The sequence below is a fragment of the Pseudonaja textilis genome, chromosome 2 (genome assembly GCF_049901715.1).
Source record: "Pseudonaja textilis isolate UNSWEBS1 chromosome 2, rPseTex1.2, whole genome shotgun sequence".
Lineage (NCBI taxonomy): Eukaryota > Metazoa > Chordata > Lepidosauria > Squamata > Elapidae > Pseudonaja > Pseudonaja textilis.
The window spans coordinates 139,454,784-139,478,619 of record NC_141991.1 but is presented as its reverse complement, the minus strand read 5'-3'; the positions used below and the strand labels follow the sequence as shown (position 1 = coordinate 139,478,619).

At 43.2% G+C, this 23,836-nt stretch overlaps 1 protein-coding gene across 3 annotated transcripts in view; it reads right to left on the bottom strand.

Moving 5' to 3' along the window:
• The window catches only part of PDE1B (phosphodiesterase 1B), a 152,505-nt gene extending 135,192 nt beyond the window's left edge, over positions 1–17,313 (bottom strand). Inside the window, exons 1-2 of one of the 3 annotated variants that reach the window (XM_087925484.1) lie at positions 16,962–17,313; positions 16,030–16,144 (exon numbers count right to left, since the gene is read on the bottom strand). In XM_087925484.1, coding sequence (XP_087781610.1) covers positions 16,030–16,144; positions 16,962–17,076 — 230 coding nt within the window. In that variant the 5' untranslated portion in view covers positions 17,077–17,313. Of the gene's footprint in view, positions 1–16,029; positions 16,145–16,400; positions 16,509–16,961 lie in introns of those variants that run through there. The other 2 variants (XM_087925486.1, XM_026713816.2) reach the window with 2 other exon arrangements.
• Between the last annotated feature and the right edge of the window lie 6,523 nt (positions 17,314–23,836).

The following is a 23,836-nucleotide window of genomic DNA, read 5'->3' as shown; positions in this document are numbered from 1 at the left end:
AATTACTGGCCTAATCCTGTAAGGAAGGCAGGAACGAAACATTCTGGTATTGCTTACAGAAACTGCCTCTCCATTAACTCTTATTACATTCTTGGCAGGACTAGACTTCCTGTCTCTGGAACGTCTCTGGAATTTTTTTCCCTCCTTTGCTGGTACTTTGCTTGTGTGGAGTGATGATTCAAAGTTACAATGGTACTGAAAAAAGTGACTTATGACCATTTTTCACACTTACAACTGTTGCAGCATCCCAACAGTCGTGAGAGGCCAGGTGAGGAGATGCGTGCCTTGATGTGAGTGATATTGAGTTGGCCACACCCAGCCAATAACATGACCACCAAGCCACACCCACCACCTAAGCCACACCTACAGAACTGGTTGTTAAAAATTTGAATCCCACCCCTGCTCATAACTATTGGTTTAGCGACTGTTCAAAGTTATATCAGCCCTGAAAAAAGTGACATATATAATTGTTGCAGCATCCCCATGGCCAGGTGATCAAATTTCAGGCACTTTGCAACTGGTATATGTTTGTGAAAATTGCAGCATCCCAAGGTCACACAATTGCCATTTGTGACCTTCCCAGCTGGCTTCCAACAAGCAAAATCAATGGGGAAGCCAGATTCGCTTAATGACTGTGTGAGTCACTGAACAACCAGGGTGATTAATTCAACAACCCTGGCCAAAAGAAAAAGGCTGTAAAATTGACCCCAACTCACTCAACAACTGCCTTTCTTATCAATGAAGTTCCTATCTCAATTGTGGTCATAAGTCAAGGATTACCTGTCCAAAGTCTGATTTGGACTTCAGTAATTTGAAAAACATCCTGACTTGCCTCAGTCTGCTTTGGGAAATAGTTCAATTCAAATCCAAATCAGAATCTCATCATAACCAAACTGAACATTTACGTCTCTTCGGCGTTAATCACTAGCCAATAAAAAAAATTGGCAAGGACCAAGTTGCCTTTTGATCAAAACTGGATACAATTTGCAGATAAAGTTATCCAGTTACATTCAAACAAGTGCAGCCAATTTGTATGCATACCTTTTAGAGGTGTTCCTAAATATTCTGTAAAGTGTCAGGGTATGACTAATGTATAGGTTGTACAAGAGTAGCTTTTACAGATTACCCTTTTTTTTAAAAAAAAGTGATTTGCTCTTTTTCCTTGGGGTTTGGGCCTGTCTTGGTGAAAATATATAATATACCTGTGGCCCCTTGAAATTAACCTGCAAAATGTCAGCAGGAGAGACAAAAGCTTGGGAAATTGTCATGAATGAAACACAGTGTCAAAGTATCTCTTATGTTTCATTTTCTACTCAACTGACAGAGTCATCCGAATTTAAAGCACGTCATCCTTGGCTGAGGTCATGGAGCACAATCCAGGAAGGAAAGGTGAAGTTGAGCAAACTCAAATTATTCTACTTTAGATGCATTATGCAAAGATCCAGCTCTCTGGGTGAAGCTCCAATGCTGGAGAAGGTAAAAAGAAAGAGAAGAAGGGCAACCAGCAGAAAAGAGAATGAGCTCCATTCTGGCAACAATAGATGTGACATTGGAAGACCTGAAAGCTCATGTTAGGGACAGATCTTTCTGGAAAGAAGGTACCTAAGTGGTTGATAGAAGTTGAAAATGGCTTGATGGCACATAATCAATCCCTTTCTTGGAAATGGCGATGGGAATGGTGATGGAAAAAAGAACTGGATGCTAGCTACCTTGAGTAATTTGGTTGAACAGAAAGATGAGACAGAAATCAAAAAAATGAATACCATTCTTCTTCACTTGGCCACTTTCTTTATTCTTTGACCCGGCTACTTTCACATACAGGAAGTTTTAAATTAATACTCAGTGTAATCCTAAAGCCTGCCTGACTGTAAAGCCTTCAGGAACCTACATCCTTCTTGAATCCAAATATCACACTTAATCCAAAAATGTATTTTTGCAAGCAAGCAAACTAGGGCACACGGCTACATAAGGCAGTGAAAGTCCCAAAGCAAATTTGTGGCATGTTCTTGCTACGCTCCTTTTCTCAAGTCAAGTCAAAAAGGGGAATTCTGAGTCAAGTTCAAAACCCTAACCCTAACCTTATCCCTGTTAGTTGTCGATCACAACACTGACGCTTCTTTCACCATGCTATAACTATTTGCTTACATGCAGAAAATTGTAGGGTGAAACATAGAGGCTTTTTTAGACAGAATTTCTGCATATCTGTGGATAGTCAAATTATTCCTGAAGTGTCCTGAGGGCTTGGAAATGGCTCGAGGAAATTTGGAAGACTGTCCCTTAATTCTGAATTCGAGCAGATGCAGTTCAGGATTCATCCAAATTTTGCTACGAGCTTTATATGGCTAATTACAATAGTTGAGCAATGGTTCCCCAATCCCAATTTAAGCAATTGGGATTGAGGAACCATTGCTCAACTATTGTATTGCAGAAGCTGGAGCAACAACCACAGAATTATTCCACACACACACACACACACACACAAAAAAACCCTAGATTGGCTAAAAGAATCATTAAAAAAACCACAAGATCCGATGTCTGAATTAAGGATATTTTTTTTCGCACCGTACCCCCCCCCTCCAGAAAAAGCTCTTATTCTGCACCTGATTCCACTTGGCCAACTTCTAGTAAAAACACAAAAGCTAATTCTGCAAGCCTGGAGCCTGTCCGTTTGTATCCCAAAGGTACAACTACAATTTTTATTCAAAACAATTCATCCAAAGCACACACAAAAAAGGGAGTTTTTTTCCCCCATTCCTGCGGCTGGTTGGCAGCCCTGACTAAATTTTTAAACATGGGATATAAACTATTATGCTGCTGCTATGAACACATAAACTATTTGAATATCCTCTTTTCTTTCTCTTGCAAGATTACAGCCACTGTTTCCAACAGCTTATTCTTAAGTCAGCTCACTGGCTGCATCATTAATATTGAGGGATTAGATAACTTTATTTGCAATGTTGACCAACCCAGGGGCAAGCCATGAATTGCTATTACTATCAAGGACAAATCTCACAGGCCTGCCAAGTTCCCCCAGGGAGCTTTGTCAAATAGCAGTTGACAAATAGTTGACTGGGCCAAGAAACCTACAGGTGATCCTCATTTAACAATCAATCAGTCAGTGACTGCTCAAAGTTACAATCGTGCTGAACAAGTGGTACCTATGACCAGCCCTCTTGAGTACCAGCTATCCCAGCAGTTCTTCAGTCACATGGTTATGATCTGGTTGCTTGGCAACCAGCTCACTCTGACAACGGTTGCAGAATCCTGCAGACACATCTGCCTGCAATTTGGCAGATCGAATCCCACCACGCTCGAGGCTGACTCAGACTTCCATCCTTCCGAGGTCAGTAAAATGAGGACCCAGATTGTTGGGGGCAATAGGCTGACTCTGTAAACCTCTGAGAGAGGGCTGTAAAGTACTGTGAAGCGGTATAAATAGCTATAGGTGTTATTGCTATTATCATTTGCAACCTTCTCTATCAGTTTTGCTAAACCAGGGGTGGGGAACAATGGCCCCTTTACAACCTGTGGACTTGTCGCTCAGGAAGTCTGGGAGTTGAAGTCCACATGTTATAAAGGGGCCATTGTTTGCCACTTCTGTCCTAAAGCAAAGTCAATGGAGAAGCCAGCAGGGGAAATTGCAAGTTGCTCTGAATGAGGTAACTCACTCGCACTCTCCCCCACTTAGTAGCAGCTACCAAAGAATTGAGGCCTTTGAACGCTGGTGCTGGAGAAGACTCCTGTGAGTCCCTTGGACTGCAAGGTGATCAAACCGGTCAGTCCCAGAGGAGATCAACCCTGACTGCTCTTTAGAAGGCCAGATCCTGAAGATGAAACTCAAATTCTTTGGCCACCTAATGAGAAGGAAGGACTCACTGGAGAAGAGCCTAATGTTGCAAAAGATTGAGAGCAATAGAAGAAGGGGGCAACAGAGAATGAGGTGGCTGGATGGAGTCATTGAAGCAGTCGGCGTGAGCTTAAATGGACTCCAGAAGATGGTAGAGGACAGGAAAGCCTGGAGGGATGTTGTCCATGGGGGTTGCAATGGGTCGGACACGACTTCGCAACTAACAACAACCATCCCCCTCCCCATCCCCATTGCACTCACATTATGCCAACCACACATCCTCCACCATCTCTGGCAGCAGTCACTTACTTGCCTACCAGCCTTCTTGTGAGTCACCTGTGACTTGCTTTACAATATTCACTTAACAATAGCAATGGGGAGTGCCATCACTAAGCAATGCAGTCATGCAACATCACACTATATGACCGTATCATTTAACAATGGAAACTCTTGTCACAATTAACATAGTTAATTGAGAACTACCGGTATAGAGTTTCACAAACTCTATCAACTTTACACTCTTGGCTCAGATTAAGCTATAGACAAGTGTGTGCACACACAAACGCACGCACACACCACTGGCAACTGATGTTTTGTTCAGTTAAGCAAACCACTCAATGATGCTGAGAGGCCATGATGCACTGAACCACAAATGTTTCCAGCATAATAAATCTTTTGCTCTTTAAAAATCCAGAAAGATTGCATTATTGCCAATTACTGCAAGTAAGAATGGCTTATGTACTTCTCTTGGACTCCACAAAGTATTGCAGAGAAATGTCACAGGTAAATTGTTTTGAACCTCATGACCTATTCTGCCCTACAGTTTATTTATCTTTTCCCATAACCCAGACAACTCTCTGTGCTAACCGAGGATAATATTTTTCCCATGTGAAAGAGTGGATTTCTGTCCCCAAAAGCTTCTGCTACAACAAATCTGTTAACATTTTCAGGCGTACAAGACTCTTAGTGCCACCTCAAGTGATCCATCTCTTTCCCATGGTAGAATCTGTTTGTTATTCTTCCCCATGAGATTCTCAGGTTAGTAGCAGTATCTCTTTACAGTTATCAAAGGACAAGCCATTAGGCACATCCAAATTACATTAAGAACTGTCCATGGTACTGATCCAGCTTACTTAACTGAACTTGAACTTCTTGTACTACAAAAAGTCCTCAACTTACAACTACAGTTGAGTCCAATATTTCTGTTTCTAAGCATGATAGTTAAGTGAGTTGCACCCCACCAGGAGCCCTAATGGTGTAGTGGTTCAAATGCAGTAGAGATCAATCCTGATGGAGCTCAACCTTCTATCCTTCCAAGGTTGGTAAAAATGAGGACCTGGATTTTGAGGGGCAATATGCTAACATTGTAAACCACACCAAGAGTGCCATAAAGCCCTATGGAGTGATATATAAATCTGACTTGCTAGACTGTTGTTACTTTATGACCTTTTTGCCATAGTTGCTAAGCGAATCACTGCAATCGTTATGTGATTCATGCAGTTTTTATGTAAATCTGGCTTCCCCTATTGATTTTGCTTGTTGGAAGTCAGCTGGGGAAGTTACAAACGGCAATCGCATGACTCTAGAACAGTGCAAGTGTCATAAATACAGGCATGTTGCCAAGCAAATTTTGATCATGTGACCATGAGGATGGTGCTATGGTCATAAATATGAAAACTGATCATGAATGACTTTTTTTCAGTGCCCTTGTAACTTTGAACTGACACTAAATGAATGGTTGTAAATTGAGGACTACCTGTACAGTTTCCTGAAGCCAACCACCTGACAAGACTTTGCTGTGAGTGGGTCTACTCTTTCATTTGCCTGGTGGGACGTATTCACCAAGACTTTACCCATCAAACTGACCCATACAAAACAGGAACACTCAGACTTTTCCTATACGGTATACTGTGGCAAATGGGCATCAGGTTGAGAGAGATCAAGTCCAAGCAAAATGGATTCGTACCGCTATTTCCCAAAGCCACAAGGCCAACTCGCAGAAAATATATTTATTAACAAATCCAACGTGAAAATTGTCAAAATGGAAATGAAAACCCCAATTCAGCTGAATTTGCAGCAGAGTTTCCATTGGGGGAAAATGTGTAGGATATATTTTGTAAAACCTGATACTTCACACTGAAAAACATGTTGTGTCAAGTTTCCGGTTACGGTTTCTAACTCTGCCATTTCTGTGTATCAAATAGGTTCCCCATGTATTAACCTGATTCCACCCACAGTAGCATAGCAAGAAATACAATGCATCTCTGAAGTATACTGCAAACTAAATTTCAGATGTGTTCTTCAAACACATCCCCACGCACCGTATCAGCTGATTATACCTGGCCAGCCTAATTTGATTTCTGCTAAATGTAAAACTCATTGCTGCCTGCAAAACCCAATTACTAACACAGAATTCTAGCTGCCTCAAACTATATCTGTGTCAGGAGACAGAAGGGCTAACGTGCAAAGAGAGTTTCAAAAAACAATCCGATTGTGCATATAGTTACAGCCAATTCAAACAGACCTTTGAATGGGTAAAACACAGATTGATGGATCTGTTATTTCACATAACGTGAAGAAAATGCACAAATCCATCACCCCCAAGGAGATGATGAATCAGTTGAACATAGCTCTGCTATTCTACCTGCTTGGGATTGGGATCGAAACAACTGCGTCTGGCTCTGCAAAAGAGATGCCGTGACTTGATTGAAACCCAGAGTTCATTTAGTCAAAGAGCTGTCAGACCTATTACAAATCTTAAAGCTGACTCCCCATTGCCTCAAACAAGATTCTCCCAGCCAGCTCAGCACCACCTCATCCTGTAACCACTGACAGGATCAAGTCTTCCCCAGCACTGACAAAAGAAAGTAAACTAAAGAACATCCCCATCAAGCACCAGCAAAACAGCCTTAACCAGTTCACGGTCCTCCAGAGGCACTGTTTCCCTGCCATAATACAGCCTCTGTTCCCAAATCAATTGGAGGCCAGCAGATTGGAGAAAATTGCAAAGTTTATTTATTTATTTATCAAATGTGTATGCCGCTCATCTCGTGGGGTGAGGTGACCATGAAGCAATTGGCTACAAGACAGGCGTAGCTCAAGTAGATCCAGATACAAATCCTCACTCAGCCCTCAAGGACAAAGGAGAGATTGTGAGCTAGTCCCTCATTCTTTGCCTAGACTACCTACAGGGTAGTCAAAGAAAATTTGTAAAAAAAAGAAAAAACATCTGTGCTTCCTGGAAGAGAAGTTGAGGAAGATCATTTGGTATTCGTAAACTTTCTTCTGAAGATTTCAGTCAAGATCCATGAAGGTCTATAATACTTACATAATAGTGTTTTTCATTCTGTTCTCACATACAAGTCACTATGAAATAGGTGTGGCATCTGCTCCCTAACGGCTTCTCCCATTTGGCCCAGAAGATGAACACTGAAAGGAATGGGTTTATGTAGCATTATGCATGCCGTTCAGCACTGACAACATATAGAAGATTGAAGTGGTTCTCTTCTAGAGCAAGGGTGTCAAACTCGATTTCATTGGGGGCCACAATCAGAGTGTGTTTGACCTTGGGGGGGGGGGGGCATGGCCAGCTCAATGTCACTTGTGTTGGAGGCACCTGTGATGCCCAAATGCTAAGGCAGGACCCCTCTCAGGCCCTCCCTCACATTATAATCTCCTTCCTTCCTTCCTTTCCTTCTTTTTCCTTCCTTGCTCTCTTCCCATCTTCCCTTCTTTTTCTTTGTCTTTCCCCTTTCCCATTCTCCTTTCCAGTCCCTTCTTGGATGCTCAAATGCCAAAAGGGAAACATTTCTCCTTTTGTTTTGTTTTTAGTTTGTTCTGCTAGCCTAGCCCTCTGCCAGTGAAAATGGAGCTTGGGGAAGGCCGCACACAGCCCTCCGGATTTTGGTGTTCGTGCGCAGAGGCACAATGGACCTGTCCCTCGCTATTTCCAGGGTGGCCCCATGGACCAGCTCTAAGCCCCCCGCTGGCTGCATCCAGTCTGCAGGCCTTGAGTTTGATACCCCTGTTCTAGAGTGTTCAGTTCTCTTAACATTCATCCACAACAATCCAGGCTCTCAAATGGTTACAGGGGCCAGGACTACCAGCACAGTTCCATCCCTATCAGTCATCCAATTGTCAGGAGGAATAACTGAAGTTGGTCAGCCAGGCAAGGAACGTCTCCCAACACAGATCTTAAAATGTACTACCTGCCAAGCTAATACATGAGCTGTTTGGAATTAACAGGAAAACAAGACCGCAAAAAGATGCAATCTCAAACAGTTTAAAGAAATAAATACACTCATAATACAGCCATTAGATTACATAAATGAAACAGCAATGGAAGGTGTCAGCAGAAACATAGGTCAAGTTCAATTATTCAGACAGTGCTGTAAGCTGGGAAAATGGAGGATGACTTAATTTGCCTCCTCAGCTTTAAAGACAGGAAAAACTCAAGTAGTGAGATATTTCTTCAAGCACAGATCAATCCTCTAAGATGAAGAAGCTATTCCTCAAACCCAACAGGTAGATTATATTCTCTCAGTGCAATCGGTTTATATTATTTTGGACAGGCTTTTACAGGGTTTGAGAGAAATTCAGTGATTACATGTAAAATATGGAAATCGTTTGCCATTATCTTTTTCCATATTTTTTTCCCCAATTTCCAATCTAGCTCACTATTCTGAAATTGCCTGATGGTCTCTCTCAACCAAGTGTTAACCAGGTCCAGCACTATTTACCTTGTAAAGATGGGCCATAGTTGGCTAGGTGCTGCCACTTGCTTTAACTTTCCAATATAATGACTGGCATTAAAAGAACATTGCAGCCTTACATACCCCATGAGCCATGGTGGTGCAGTGGTTAGAATGCAGTACTGCAGGCTACTTCTGCTGACTGCCAATTGCCAGCAGTTTGGCAGTTCGATTCTCACTGGTTCAAGGTTGACTCAGCCCATCCTTCTGAGGTTGGTAAAATGAGGACCCCAGATTGTTGGTGGGGGTGGGGGGAATATGTTGGCTCGATAAACTGCGTAGGGAGGGCTGTAAAGCACTGTGAAGTGGTATATAAGTCTAAGTGCTATTGCTATTGCTATTTCCCTGTGTGTAGTTTCATTTTTAACATCTAATATTAGTAAAATCTTTGGACATGTTTGGACAAGGAATTCAGCTTGTTCTCTAATTTTCCCCCACACTGCCTGATATTTCTTGAGTAATTTCTCTCAACCTCCCTTCGGGGGGCGCAGGTGTGATGGGAGTAACAATTCAACCCATCTGAACTGGACAAATCTGCTCCCTTTTGTACAATATCTAGCACATCTGTGAAACCATCACTACCCAACAATACAGAATGGAGGCTAGAGATAAGGGATGAAAAATGCTAAGTCAGCACCACACTCTCCCATAACCAAACCCATACATGGCTAATATAAGAAAAACAAAATCCAGAATACCGTCAACCTCAAAATGGAGACTGACATGTTATGATATTTTAGGACTTGATATCTGCTGTCATCTAGTGGTGATACAGATTTTTTTTTTCAAGCCAGATCTGCAAGCCCTAGAACTTCCAGCTTCAGTCTCCATTGAGAAAGACGCGGGAATAAATTGATTGTTTTGATCAAAGAAAAAAAATGCAAGTACTTTTATTTCTACCTGGAAACTATTTCTGGACTTTGTGCTTGGGGTGGAATACAATGAAACTTTGATTTTGGTTTTTACCGATTAGAAAGACTTGTTGTTATAGAAATAGCTAGTTTAAACTATTCTGTAAAAGTAAAAAGTTGAGGTTTGATGTTAATGCCCTATTCTATATATCATAAACACAAAAAACACAGGTATTAAATTACTTTGTTTACAGGATTCAAAAACAGAGTAGAAAGGTAAGATCAAGTATATTTAAGAAGCATGATAAGAAGTCCAGTCTTGAAGCAACGGACATATCCTAACAAGGAATGCTGAAAAGACCTCCCCCGCCTACCCTGGGCAAACTTTACAAATATATCTACCAATCAAAAGCTAAACCACAATGGAAATGTGGTAGAGAAGGATTCTTCACTCATCTTCTCCTCTGTAGAATGTCTTTCACAGCTACAAATGCAATGGAAAAGTCTTCTTAGAATACAAGCAGCCCAAGGCCCATCCATAGTTGTCAGTCACCTTCCCATCAAATATGTGACATTCAAACAGTCCAAACCCCACTCAAGCACAACCCCCTCTGAATCCTAAGCTGCTACAGCTTCAGCATGATTTGCCTTCAACACCTGTTGTCTTCCTCCAAGGCAAATGTCCCAGAACTGACATGGACAATGGAACCTGAGTTCCATGTAAGGAGATTTCTGACTTCAGTTATTGATACCTTGAGACTGTCCATTCCAAATTGAATCTACCCACTGACTATGCCTGAGCAAAGGAAGGATGGTGGAAATCCATGAAGGGGATTGGAACTCAGAAACAAACCTTCTTGATGATAGCACCCTCACTCTGAAATACTCTGCCCTCAAGATTACACAAAACAATTTTTCAGAGACCCTTCCAAGCAGAAACTGCATCAGGACTGGTGATAAGCATTCAGATCAGGAGAGGATAGTTTACATTAATGTTTTGCTTGTGTTATATTTATTTATGGTTTTTATTTTATGAAACCAGTTTAATGACATAGAGCAGTGGTCTGTGATAAAATTTTGGTGGTCCACAGAGAAATGTCACTCCCAAAGCAATTAATCCAATTAATCACAGAGACTCATTTCTGGCGGAGTTTGGGGGAGAGAAAGAAATACTTCTGTTGCTTCTGCTGCTTTCCTTGCATGAAGCCAAAAGTCTCTCTCTCTCTCTCTCTCTCTCTCCTTCCCCCAGAATGGAGCTGGAGACGGTATCCTGTGATCCCAAATAAAGAGTGATTGATCGGTAGGAAAACGGGTTGGGGAATTTCCCTGCAGACTTTTGGGGGGATTTTCCCAGGATTTCTGATCCGCGGGATTTAAAATTATAAGTTTGGTGGTCCCCGAGATCCAAAAGGTTGGCGACCCCTGACATAGAGTAAGCCATCTAAAATCAAACAGATAAATAAACTCCTCAGCAATATCACTCTGCCAGGTCTAAAACAGATTAGGGAACAAGAGCAGCGGGAAATAAATATATATTGAATGGGCAACCAGGAATGATTAGGAAATCCTCAAAGCTGATTTTCCAACACAAAAGAAATGTTCCTTTCATAATATTCCAGAGCAATCCAGTACTACCAAATATCCATTTTTTTTAAGTATAAAATCCTAAGTGGCAAAACAATATCAAAGCCCTGAACAAAAGTGAAATTTCAGCCGACATATTTCAGTTTCCAAAACAGTAAGATTTGTAGCTAGGAAATATGAAGAGTCTCAGTATTGCTTACCCATGATGGATGATGGAAGCTACGCTGCACTAATACCCATAGGAAGCCACCAGTTCCCCATCCTGGCATTCTGTAATATTGTTTGATCATCTAAAGGTCTGTAATTATACATCCCCAAGTATATTCAGCCCCAAAAGATGCCAACCAAGAGATAAAGAAAGGCATGGGAAAGAAAGGTGTCTAACAAACTGTTAGATCCTTCTATTGCCTTATAAAGAATCGAATTTTGAGGCGCTGGCTCCGATATTTCCTTCTTCAAACCCTCCTTCCAAGTTTATTCAACCAAGAGATGGCTTGACGAAAAGGTACTGGGTTTTTGGGTTTGTTTGTTTTTTTTGCAGCTGAGGGACAGGATCAAGGGGAAGAGATGGTAATGAGCTTGGAGTTCCTATTCCTTGGAGCTGGAATTAGAAGAAACTAATGGGAAAAAACTCACAAATGACAACAGACTGAGTTCCAGTATAAATAGAATGCAGGCAATATATTTCAGAATTTTACAGGGCATATCTTCTACATGACTCCATCATACACAGATGAACATTATGAGGACCCCAATAATCGGTGACCTACGTCCATAAGTGGCAAGTTATGTGTAGACGCTAACAACTCAAGACGTACGCATAAATATATACAAAGAAGGAAATCATATGGAAAGTTTGCCCAGATCACAGTTTAGCTGTGGTTTGTATTACATTTAAATCAGGTTGCAAAATCAGGAGATATTGTTTGTTGATAAGTTTATAGGATAACACAGCTGAAAAGGCCACTGGAAATTATTTAAAACATTGTAGCAGCTTCCCTACAGGAAAAAACACAAATGTTGAGAGATTCTAAATGTCAGGGGGATAGATTACAGAAAATAAGGCAGACCTTTATAACAATAAAGTATGTATTGATTTTCCTATGCTTTTAAAATACTGTATTTGAATAAACAAGCTAACCCAGAAATGGAGAAAATACAATTTGACACAATGCATGAAATATCTGTGGGAAATATAGCCACAAGATATGAACATATAAAACTGAATAACCAAGGGGAAGGTAGAAGGATAATTCTGGGCTAAGGAAAAGAGTAAAGAACACAGTTCCCCTGATTTTGTTCTAATCAGATTAAATCCAGCATAATGTAATTAAAATCAATTTTCCATAAGTCTCCTGTATCAACATGCCAAATATTTATCAACACAAAAACCTGACTGAGACATAGAGTTCTAGCATAATATTTTCCCTAATATCTTAATTTTTAATATATGGTTTTTTTCTTTCATGGAAGTCATGCAATTTTCCCCTCAAAACAAATATAGGAAGAAATAAATTGAGATTATTTCACAAAATATAGTGCCCTTTCACACATTTCACTACAGCACATACAAATTTGCCAACACGTAGATATTTTACAAGGTGCACATTAAATCCCAGTTCCCTGACTTGCATGCCAGTATGATATCTGAATGTGTCATCTTCACAATTTGCTGTTTCTAAGAGCTCCTCGGAAAAACAGAAGTAGAGGAAAGCACCTCTGAGCTTTTCCATTCTCAGTTTCCCTCGTTACAATCTAGGAACAAGCGCAATCTGGGATGGAGTGGTTGTCTGAAGGACTAACAATGACATGAGGACTGAGGACAGGATGCCATTCCCAATCTAACATCACAGACTCCTGACTGCCTGTGTAGTTCCTGCAATTTTGAAAACGGAAAGAGAGCAATTGGCCAAGGTCACCCTGGTAGTTTTGTGCCAAAGGCAGGACTAAGTCTTCTGGTTTCTAGCCTGGCACCTTAACTGCTATACCAAACTGGTGTTCTATAGTTCATATACCTAGATATTTATCCTGAGAATGCAATGGAAGCTTTACTGCTGAATTAAAGAGTCTCCACAAATAATGATCAGATAGTGTTTAACAGCTTCAGTTTGTAAGCAAGGGGAGACGCCATTCAGTCCAATGATTCTCAAGATGATATTGGACAAAATTTCCATCGATTGTGCTGACTACAACACCTAGGGGACAAAGGACAGTGTCACTAATGTCAGCCCGTGACATCTATTCCAGATGTAGATTATGGCAGCTGACATCTAAAACATCTGGAGGCCACCAGATTCTCTACCTCTGATCTTCTCTGCTTAACCTCTAAAATTTCAGAACAGGGTCCCAACATCTGCTGCTAGATCCCTTTAACTAGAAATGCCAAGGAGTCATCCCAAGAACTCCTACAGGCAAAGCAGATGTTCTCCCATTTTGCTGCAGTCCCATCCTGACCTTATGAGGCATCTCTCAATTCTGTAACCCATCGCTATTCCAGACTGCCCCCCTATAGTAATTTGGGCGGGGGGGGGGATTCCAAGTCAGGAAAAAACAAGCACGGAAGGTTGACAACTGGTCACACTCCAGCCACTCCACTGCCTTCCTCTTCCCTTTTTAAGTATGAACATATTTCAGTTAATTAAATTTGCCAGCTATTGACAAAACATCTCTTTTGTCCCGTTTAGTCCTTTGAAAGTGCTAGCTATTCACATTTATCTGTGCTCTGGCTATTTTAAATATCTGGCACTCAACCTGATAGATGATGCCTTCTTTTCCTCTGGAAAGCCTTTATAAATTGCCCCGTTGAGCTAGAACCGGATTCCTAAAAAGCTAGGATACAAACCAAGCTGGAGAAATGACTACACGGATGGCTCAGCCCTCCAAACTGCAAGCACGCTGCTTTTCCTTTTAACTCAACTGTCACGGTTGGATTTTCGAAAGAGCTCGGTGTGATTTAAATGATGTTTCTCCGTTTCTTTTTCAAGTTCATTTTCAGAACTACCCCAGTAGGTAGCTTCGGCTGAGAGATGCCGACCAGCTCAAGGTCACCTAATAAACTCTGCAGATTAGCCGGCATCTTCCGTTTGCTCTCTGCAGGTTTGCATACAACAGGTAAGATAATGAAAGCTAAAAAGGCAAGGGATTATAGCGGGGAAAGGACACCTTCAAGTCACGTCCTGCTTTACAGGTCCACGATTTCAACGATGCCTTTCTATGAAAGCGGCAGCACGTTAGCGAATTCCAACCAGGGAAATATGATCCCTCTGCTATCCAGATGCACCGCACTACACAGCCCCATCAGACTCAGCCCTTACGAGCAACTTGGTGAGCCAAGCTGAGAACGATGGGACTTCTCATTCGAAAATGTCTGAACCATGTTGGATCGTGGGAAGGAGATTTCAGAAGTAAAGTTACACAATGATGTTGTGGCTGGAAACAACAGATTTGCAGGACAAGTTTCACTGATATAAATTAAGTCCTGGACCCATCAAAAGGGACACCTTCTTCTGTATGAAAACCAGGTTGCTTTGGGCCACAGATCTCTTTGTGGTCTGGTGGGGATGATGCATAAACTCAGAACTGTCCACTGAACAGGGACTGCTTCCCAGGCAAACGATAAAAGGATTCTTCTCTTGAGTGCACTGGTAAAAGTCACCTCCAAACTATGCAATGCTTTGGGTTATATCTCTAGATATTAGGAACAATAATAACACTAGCACTGGAAACGTCTAAGCAGAGAGAAGGTTAGCTAAGCCATCTCTAAGGCAAGGAAGATTTCAGCCAAAGACTCTGAACTGTATGTCTATGGAGATTCTCAGTCATCCAGGCCATGCTTGTCCCAAAGATGCCTTTTTTTTTTTCTTTCAACAGGCAACTGGAACTTTCTTGTTTTTCTTTGAAGACCTCTCACTTTTCAACCAATCTGACCTGTAGTTTCAGTATCTCCTCTGTGATACCACACACGGTGTATACAAATTGTGGTCCACCACTTGGAACTTTTCAGAGATAGTGAAACGCTATTCTAATATCTACTCTGTGGAGTTTTCTAGCTCAGTAGCTAAACACAATCTTTGCTGCAGGCCGTGAAATACTTTTAAGCCTTCACTTAATCATAACAACAACAAAAAGACAGGTGAGAGTTAATTGAGCTGAAGACAAACACAAAAAGAGAGGGCTTTTCTATGTTTAATTGTACACACTTTGAACATAGTGTATGTGTACACTATGCATACACCTTTTGAGGGGGTTGCATAATAACACGCAACACACCGTGGACAATAAATGCCAGGATTAGTGGCAGGCAAGTTTTGTTTGAACGTACATCAAGGTTTTAATCTTCAGATGCAAACATGACAACAAACATCTTTTAAAGGCACACTCACCCCATCACTTTGTTTCATGCTAACCAGCCTTCTCCCCCCCATCCCCAACACACAAAGAGAGATGGCTGGCAACAGCAGGAGTATGGAAGGGGGAGGGAAGTCCCACACCAAAGCAGCTTGAGGCTATTCAGCCAGTGCTATTAATTGCTGCGGCAGGAAAAAAAAAATAAAAGCCTCCCAGCGGTGAAGCTTGGCAATACCCCACCGTACACAAAAAATTCAGCATTATCAACTCACTCGGGTGCACGGAAGCTTAACTGAACCTCAAAGAAGGGAGTCGGGTTGACCCGGACACAGGGAACCACCGGATGGCCTCTTTTCCTATCGGGCAGGGGAACCGCGTTGCAAACCAAGCATCCTTTCCCATTGCCATAACTACACACACGCGCGCACACACACACTTGTAGCAAACCCTTGCCCGCCGACCAAAGCTGCCAGGCTAAGTCGGCCTGCAAGAAACTGGACGAGAAGTATCCAAGGCTACCGAAGACCGGAAGGGAAGGTCGGAAAGTGATCGGGACAAGGAAAAGGGGGAGGGGGGACACAAGCAAACTAAGCGCAGAGGAGACGGAGCGATTTGAACCGTAGGCGAAACCCGCGATAGGGTTACTCACAGTGCCCGGAGCTTGACCCACATCTTCTTACTGGGGGCAGACTTGATCTCCAGAGGGGAGGGACAGCCCTCCGGGGACTCCAGCAGTTCGAGGTGCGGGGACTCCATCTCGGGATCTTTCCAAGGGCAGCGACGAGGGGATGGAGGAAAGAGAAAGAAAGGATGATCCCCTTTTCCCCAAAAGGACCCCGCTCGCACCTCTCACCCCAGGGCAATCTTCGGAGCCCCCCTTCTCCCTGCCACCTCCGTCCCTGCTGAGCGGCCTGACCACGAGCGCCCACTCCTTCAAGCCACCCCACCACCACCACCATCACCTGCAACCCCCCACACACACACACACTCCTCCGCCTGCGCGCTAGTTCGCCGCGTTACCGGCTGATTTCTCGGCGCTCATCTCTGCCTCGGGAACTCGCTGCCGGCGCGGGTGTAAAGGCGCGAGGGGCGGGATCGGGCCTGAATCATCCTCCGTCGGGTGACTGGCAGCCGATCCCCCCGCCCCGCCGCTCCTGTGCCAGTCGGAGCGCCCCCCCGCCATCATGGCCTCCCTTCAAATGGGGTGGCGGCTTGGAGGCGCCCCCCCCCTTTTCCTTCTTCTTCCCCTCTCCACTGGAGCCAGGCTTCCCTCTCCTTCCGCGGCACCCACGCGTGAAGGGTGGGGGGGGCGGGTGTGGAAACCGCGGCCACAGCTGCTCCTCGTCGCCGGAGCCGCGCCCGGAGCCGCCTCTTCTCCAGATCCTCTCCCTTTGCGAGGATGCCCAGAAGCGTCCCGGGCTTGGAATAGAAGCTAAAATGGCCCCGCGCAGGACCGCCGGCCGCCCCCTTCCCTTGCCGCAGCGAGCGACCCGCTTATCCCCGAGCCCACATCCCCAGCCCGAGCGAGGGCCGGCCTTGCAGCCTTGTGCGGGGCAGCTCGCTCTCGCTTAAAGCAGTTACCCGGATCTGCTCGTCCTTTCTGCCGCGGGAGACCCCGGTGCGCCGTCCCAACACGGAGCGATCCTGTCAAAGGTGGCGCGGCGGTGGCTCCTGCTGCTGATTCCTCCGAGCGCATCCGGATGCCTCAAGCTTTGATCGCTCGCAGCGCAACTTTCGGCGAGGGAACAACGCCACGGCGGCGAAGACGGCGGCGGCAACGGCTGGTCGGCTGGTCCCTGTTGCGGCAGGTGCGACGCAGCGGTGCCTGCTGCGCCGCTACATTAAGAGGGAGAGGCTGGCCGGAGAAAGGGGAGGGCAGGGAGCGAGGAACCCAAAGCGCCACCCAGTTGCTGCTTGGTCCGGTTTTCGGGGCAGTGCGCGCCTCACACCGCGGGAGCCAGGTTGTTTTTCCGGCCCGGTGGCCGGCCCGTTGCGACAGATTCTCTGAGCACGTGCAGAGGAGCCCGAAGGAAGACGACCTTCCGAGAGTCGCTCACGAATCCGCAGGACGGCCCTTCTCCATTTTGCTCCTTAGGTGCCGGTCCCGAAGAAATAGAGCGCGTAAATTCTGGAGACAGCGCGCATCCATCGAGAGGAGTTTAAACGTTGGTGGTTTGATCTGATTTCCCCTGGAATGATTTCTGTCTGGTCTTCTCGATCACTCTGAAAGACAGCCAAAAGGGGCTTGCTGTTTTATCAGCCCTGAGTCTAAGCCATTAGTTTTGATGGTTTCAGGTTTTTATACATCACTCCTAATCCTGTGAAAAAGAAAATTAACTCTTCACTTTTTTTAGTCTCGGCAGGTGGCAGCACCCAGCCAACCCAATTGCTCTTAAAAAAAAAAAAAAAACAGTCTCTGGCTTATTTAGCCCTTGAATGGGAGACCACCAGGAAATGCCAGGGTTGTGGTCCAGATCATGAAGTCAGGAACAAGCAGCCCTTCGAAAGAAGGCAATGAACAACCGCTTCTATATTCTTGGCAAGTCAAATGAAATCAAAGCAGTTAGCAGAAGTCAAACTCAACAGTCTCATACTAGAGACTGCCATCTGTGGCTTCCACCAAATCTTTTTAACTTGAGCTATTTTTAAGCCCAAGCTGAGCTACAGATGGTAAGGGGGGCGGGGGAAAAAATCACTAAGCATCTGCAAAGAGCCTGTCATTGCCGCCATCAGTTTAGTTAAAACACATGTCCAGAGGTGAGGATTATTTGCTTTAAGAGCTAAGCGCATCCCCTTAGCTTTCCTCAACCTTGTGTCTGCACAGGGATGTGTCCATGTCATCACCAACCTTTATAGGGAAGCTGCATTTTATATGCAGTATTTCTATCATATTTGGAAAAGATATTCAAATGCCATGGGGCATCTATGCCTACAAAGAGCAGCATCAACAATGGTGTGTGGCCTTTGACACACTAGGGAAGAGAAAGGTGGACTTCGAAGAAGCAGGATAGGAAGAGTACTGATGCTTTGGAACTTTAATGTTGGAGAAGACTCTGTTTTTTAAATTTAAATTTATATGATTAGACTATAGAATAAAATACAAAAGCAAATAGTAGGACACTGTGGGGAGGAGAAGGGGAAAGAAAAGTGAGGAGGGGACAGAGAAAAGAAAAAAAAGTGTTGACTTCCAACTCCCTCTGTTGCAGTAGAGTAAAGCATCGGACCTCAACTTTTTGCTTTTCCATAATCGTATAAACTAGCCATTTCTATAACTACGAATCAATCTAATCAGTAAAACCCAAAAGCAAAGTTTTCCCACCTCAAGCACAAAGCCGAGAAGCAGTCTCCAAGTAGCAGTAAAAATACTTATATTCTTTTCTTTGATCAAAGTGGTCAATTTAACCATCTCTGCCAACTCCATCAGCTTCTGTCCATGGTGGGAATTGAAATGTCCCTCCATTTTTGTGCGTACGGTAGTCTTGCTGTCGTCTACACATATGAGATCAGAGTTCCAAATTTTTTCTAAGACTTTTTCCAGAACACCCAAAGGACTCTGACGGATAAGCCAAGAACAACAACAAATGGATCATTGAAGAAATCAATCCAGAGTTCTCACAAATGATCAGGCTCCAATTATCTTACTTCGGACACATTAAATGAAGACCCAGCTCTTAGGAAAAGGTTCTAATGCTGGGGAAAATGGAACGAAAAAGATGAAGAGGTTGACTAGCATCAAGGTGGATATGGAGTCAGTTACCATAACGATGGATGTACCATTGGATGTCCTGAAATACAGGTAATACCTGGGTTACAAGAATTCCCTTAGCGACAGTTCAAAGTTATACAATCAGCATCCCTCTAGTGTATACGAACAAGTCCCAGAACTACAAATCTTGCAGCACCATGGCAGTTGCTTGCCTTTACGAACAACCTTAGAGGCTCTGAAAGCTTTGTCCTGCATTTTGCTGGCCAAAACAGAACTCTGTTTAGGCCTGTGCAGGCCTCGCCTGGCACTCGCAGGCCAAAATGGAGGTTCGGAAGTGCTGGCAAAGTGTACGTTCAAGGTACGAGATTCACTCCCACGAATCCTCGGTTTACGAATGCAGTGGGCAGGCTCCATTCCATTTGTAACTCAGGGACTACCTGTACCAGATTAGGGACAAATCATTATGGAGAAAATGTGGTTTTCTAAGAGCTGAGAAAGACTCAGTGGAATCAATCAATCATGTTTCTATTTATACATCTTAATCCCAGGAGCTGTACAAGTAGCCCTCAACTTATGACTACAAATATACCCAAAATTTCTGTTGATAAGTGAAACTTTCGTTAAGTGGGTTTTGCCCCATTGTACGGCCTTTCTTGTCACAGTGGTTGTGTGAATCCACTGCAGTTGTTGTTGTGGCTCCGGGCTTGGATTCAGCTCCTGTGATTGATATGAGTTCAAGTGAAGAGTTTATAACAGAACAATATGAACCGGCCTGGCTTACTAATTGGACTGATAACCAGGATGAGGAGATGGACGTGACAAAGGACGACAGACCTGATGTATTAGAATTGTCAGGACCTTTGACCTCCTCTGGTTCCTTATCTGATCAACAGCCGGGAATGGCTGACAGGGAAGTTTTGAGAGAGTCTTCTAGTGGAGATGAGAACTTGAAAAATTTGTGGTTAAATGTAAAAAATAGAAGACGGTTGAAAAGGCAAAATCAGCTGGAGCGAATGAGAAGGGCAAGTCAGTAAATTAGCACGTTGCCTTAATGAGTATAAAAGAACACAGCTGGGCTGGTACATTTCGCCAGGAACAAAATAACTATTTGAGTGAAGACGTTACAGCAAAGAGCTCTGAGGCTGAAGATTTATTGCCAGGACTGGTTTGCCGGACAGAGTAAAGATTTATGCTGTGGTTTCTGCCAGCCGTTATCTTGTAAGACTTCTTTCCGTTTGATTTAATTGTGAAACGGCTGCTTTCTGTTTTGTTCATTTGAATTTCAAAGGGGAGTCATAACAAGTTGTTAAGTTAGTAACCTGGTTGTTAAGTGAATCTGACCTTACATTCTTCCCTCAGCACCATAGAAAAATACATGGGAGAAAGGATATATGCAGGTAGTCCTCTAAGTGAGACTAAAGTAGACTAAAACTGAGGCTGGCAACTTCATTGCTAAGCTATACAGTTGGTAAACAAAACATCACACAACAATCCTGGACTTACATCAGCTTTGTTATGGTCATTAAGTGAGCTACCCTGAGTGGTGCAGTGGCCCAGAGGTGGCGCTCTCACCTGACAATCAGGAAGCTGTGAGTTGGATGCTAGGTAGAGGCAGATATTTCTCTCTCTGGGCACAATGGGAATATATCTGCCAAACAAAACTCCATACTGGTGACAGGAAGGGCATCTGGCCATTAAAAACACTCTGCTACCTCCATTCAGTTGCCCAGACTCCATCCCGCAAGGGATTACAGGGTCGTCAAAAGCAGATAATGATTAAGTGAGGCACCCATTGTTGTTAAGTGAGACATCCCTTGACCACAACTTTTGATTTTACGGCTGGTTTCTCCCTTAATTTTGTTTGTTGTAAGCCAGCTATAAAATTTACAAGTACGTGTAACCACATGGCCATAAATACCTGCTAGTTACAAAGCATTTAAATTGTGATCCCATGACCATAGGCATGCTACAATGATGGTAAGGTCCAGGAGTGGTCTTACTTTTTTAGCATCATCCTAATGCCAAACAGTCACTAGCCAGGCAGTCATTAACTGAGGACTACAGAGACGTCTTCGGACAGTGCTGGCTTTTCGGCTTTTAACAGAGATGAGCACCGCCCCCTAGAGCCAGAAACGACTAGCACATATGTGTGAGGGGAACCTTTACCTTTACTTATAATTAGAGGTAGGCAGAAGAAATTCTTGAATGAAAAACGTTATGTCGGGCAAAAGGCAGATCAATTGATAATACAGGTTTCAGGACACCTGTTACATGATCCTCAGGCATATCAATATTGATCCAAGACTGATTTTTATTTGATCCTGAAACCTGTGGCTCACCGGTACCCACAGAATGGGGGAAGAGGCCAAAAATTAGACGCTTCTTTTTTCCTCCTGTGAATTACAGACATCCCTTTTTTTTTGCTTGTTTAAACTTCTAAATATCTCTCTGCAATGATTCTTGGTTCTGCTCGCACTACAATCAAGACAGCTTGCAAGCAGGAGTTTAACAGATTAACAGTTTATCAGAGTTGGAAGGGATCTTGTAGGTCATCTAGTCCAACCCTCCGCCCAAGCGGGAGACCCTACACCATTTCTGACAAATGGCAGTCCAATCTCTTCTTGAAGGTCTCAACTGATGGCGCTCCCACAACTTCCGAGGTCAAGCTGTTCCATGGGTTGATTGTTCTCACTGTCAGAAAGTTTCTCCTTGTTTCCAGGTTAAATCTCTCCTTGTTCAGTTTCCATCCATTATTCCTTGTCTGGCCTTCGGGTGCCTTGGAAAACAGCTTGATCACCTCCCCTCTGTGTTGACAAAGACACCTGTCCTTTGCTTCCCACCATGACCCGATCATCCCTGGTGCTCTGCTGCTGCCTATTCTGTTCCCTGCCATTATGATTAATGGCTACCGATGAAACCGTTCTCTTGTCCTTGCTCCTTTTCGTAACCAGTTTATTCTTTCCCAGAATATGTACATGTACAACAGATAGAGTAAAACGGGGCTACATATAGAAAAATCGTTACTATCTCAGTCTTTTAAAAAGAGACCCAATTACTGTTCTGTTTTTTTTTTTAATCTTGCTGAAGATTATCTTAAAGTGCAATATATAAATTTCAAACCCATTTTCATTCTGGTATTTTTCAGTTTTCTCACAATCCTCATTTGACTGTTCTTGTGCAATTTGCCCAAATACTAGGTGAGAGACAAATGAAAATGTGAGCCACCGGGAGCCGTGCAAAAGAGGCGGCACAGAAGTTATGCAACATAAATTGCTTATAAAAATAAGCATGGAAAATGGAAGCTATGAGTTACCTACCCTGGTTTTAAATAATTGTGTAAAAGAAGAAGTCTCATTGACTGCCAGTCTTCCCGCCCTTGCATAGTTAAATACAAGCAAATTCCAACTGTCTGTATTAAACATTTTGAAAACATTCCCAGAGCTGGTCAGAATATACAGAATATCAGGTTGGCACATATTCAAACCTTAAAAAACATTAACTACTAAAATCTACATAGATATTCAACTGCCCAGGAGGGGAAACCCCAGCTAGAGCCATGACTGTTAAAATCCTTTAACGTTTGGGATGAAGTTATACAGAAACGCCTTGAAAGAAATAACAGAATGACAGAGTTGGAAGGGATTTTGGAGGTCTTCCAATCCAACCACGTGCTCAGGCAGGAGATCCTAAACCATCTCAGATAAAGATTTCTCCAGTCTTATTTTAAAAGCCTTCAGTGATGGGGCACTCACAACTTCTGAAGGCAAGTTGTTCCACTGATTAATCGTTCTGGAAATTTCTGTCTGGAAATTCCTCCTTAGTTCAAGGTTGCTGCTCTCCTTGATTAGTTTCCATCTGTTGCTTCTTCTCCTGCCTTCAGGTGCTTTGGAGAATAGTTCGACTTCCTCTTCTTCTTTATGGCAGTGCCTCAAATATTGGAACACTGCTATCATGTCACCCCTAGTCCTTCTTTTCACTAGACTAGCCATACCTAATTTTTGTGAGGACCTTTCCAGTAGCAACAGTCAGATATTGGGGGTTTGTGGCAGGGAGGCTACGGTTGACAAATAATCTCTCTCATTATTGTGCATCTTCTGATGCCCCTAGAAGCAGATTACCATGATTTCCCAAGAAATGTTATGTTGCCTCAGCATTTTAGTAGTACAAATAGTCCTTGACTTACAACCACAATTGAGTCCAACATTTCCATTGCAGTTGTTAAGTGAGTTTTACAACCTTTCCCCCAGTTGTTAAGCTGTTGGTAGCTGTTAAGTGAATCATGCAGTCATTAACCATGAGGACGGTACAATAGTCATAAGTGTAAAAAACAGTCATAAAACACTTTTCAATGCCACCGTAACTTTGAATGGTCATTAAATGAATGGCTGTAAGTTAAGGACAAACTGTGTAAGTTGACATGTCTGAGCTCAAATAACCACACACAAAAATAATAAAAAATATTATAAAGCTACATTACAAAAATAGAAGATGTGGGCAGTACTGGGAACCAAGACAGTTTCCTGCATCTTTGACACACACACACACACACACACACACACACACACACACAAACACACACACATATATTAAGCAAAAGCAGGTTGGGAAACAACTACAATGTGGTGTTACTAGATATGCCACAAAAATCCTTTCAAAATTCCAACTCTTTCCTTTACCTTTTCTTCCCCTGTAGAGCTGGATCTGTAAGTATGATCTACATCTGTAGTCAAATAGTACCATATCACTTCCC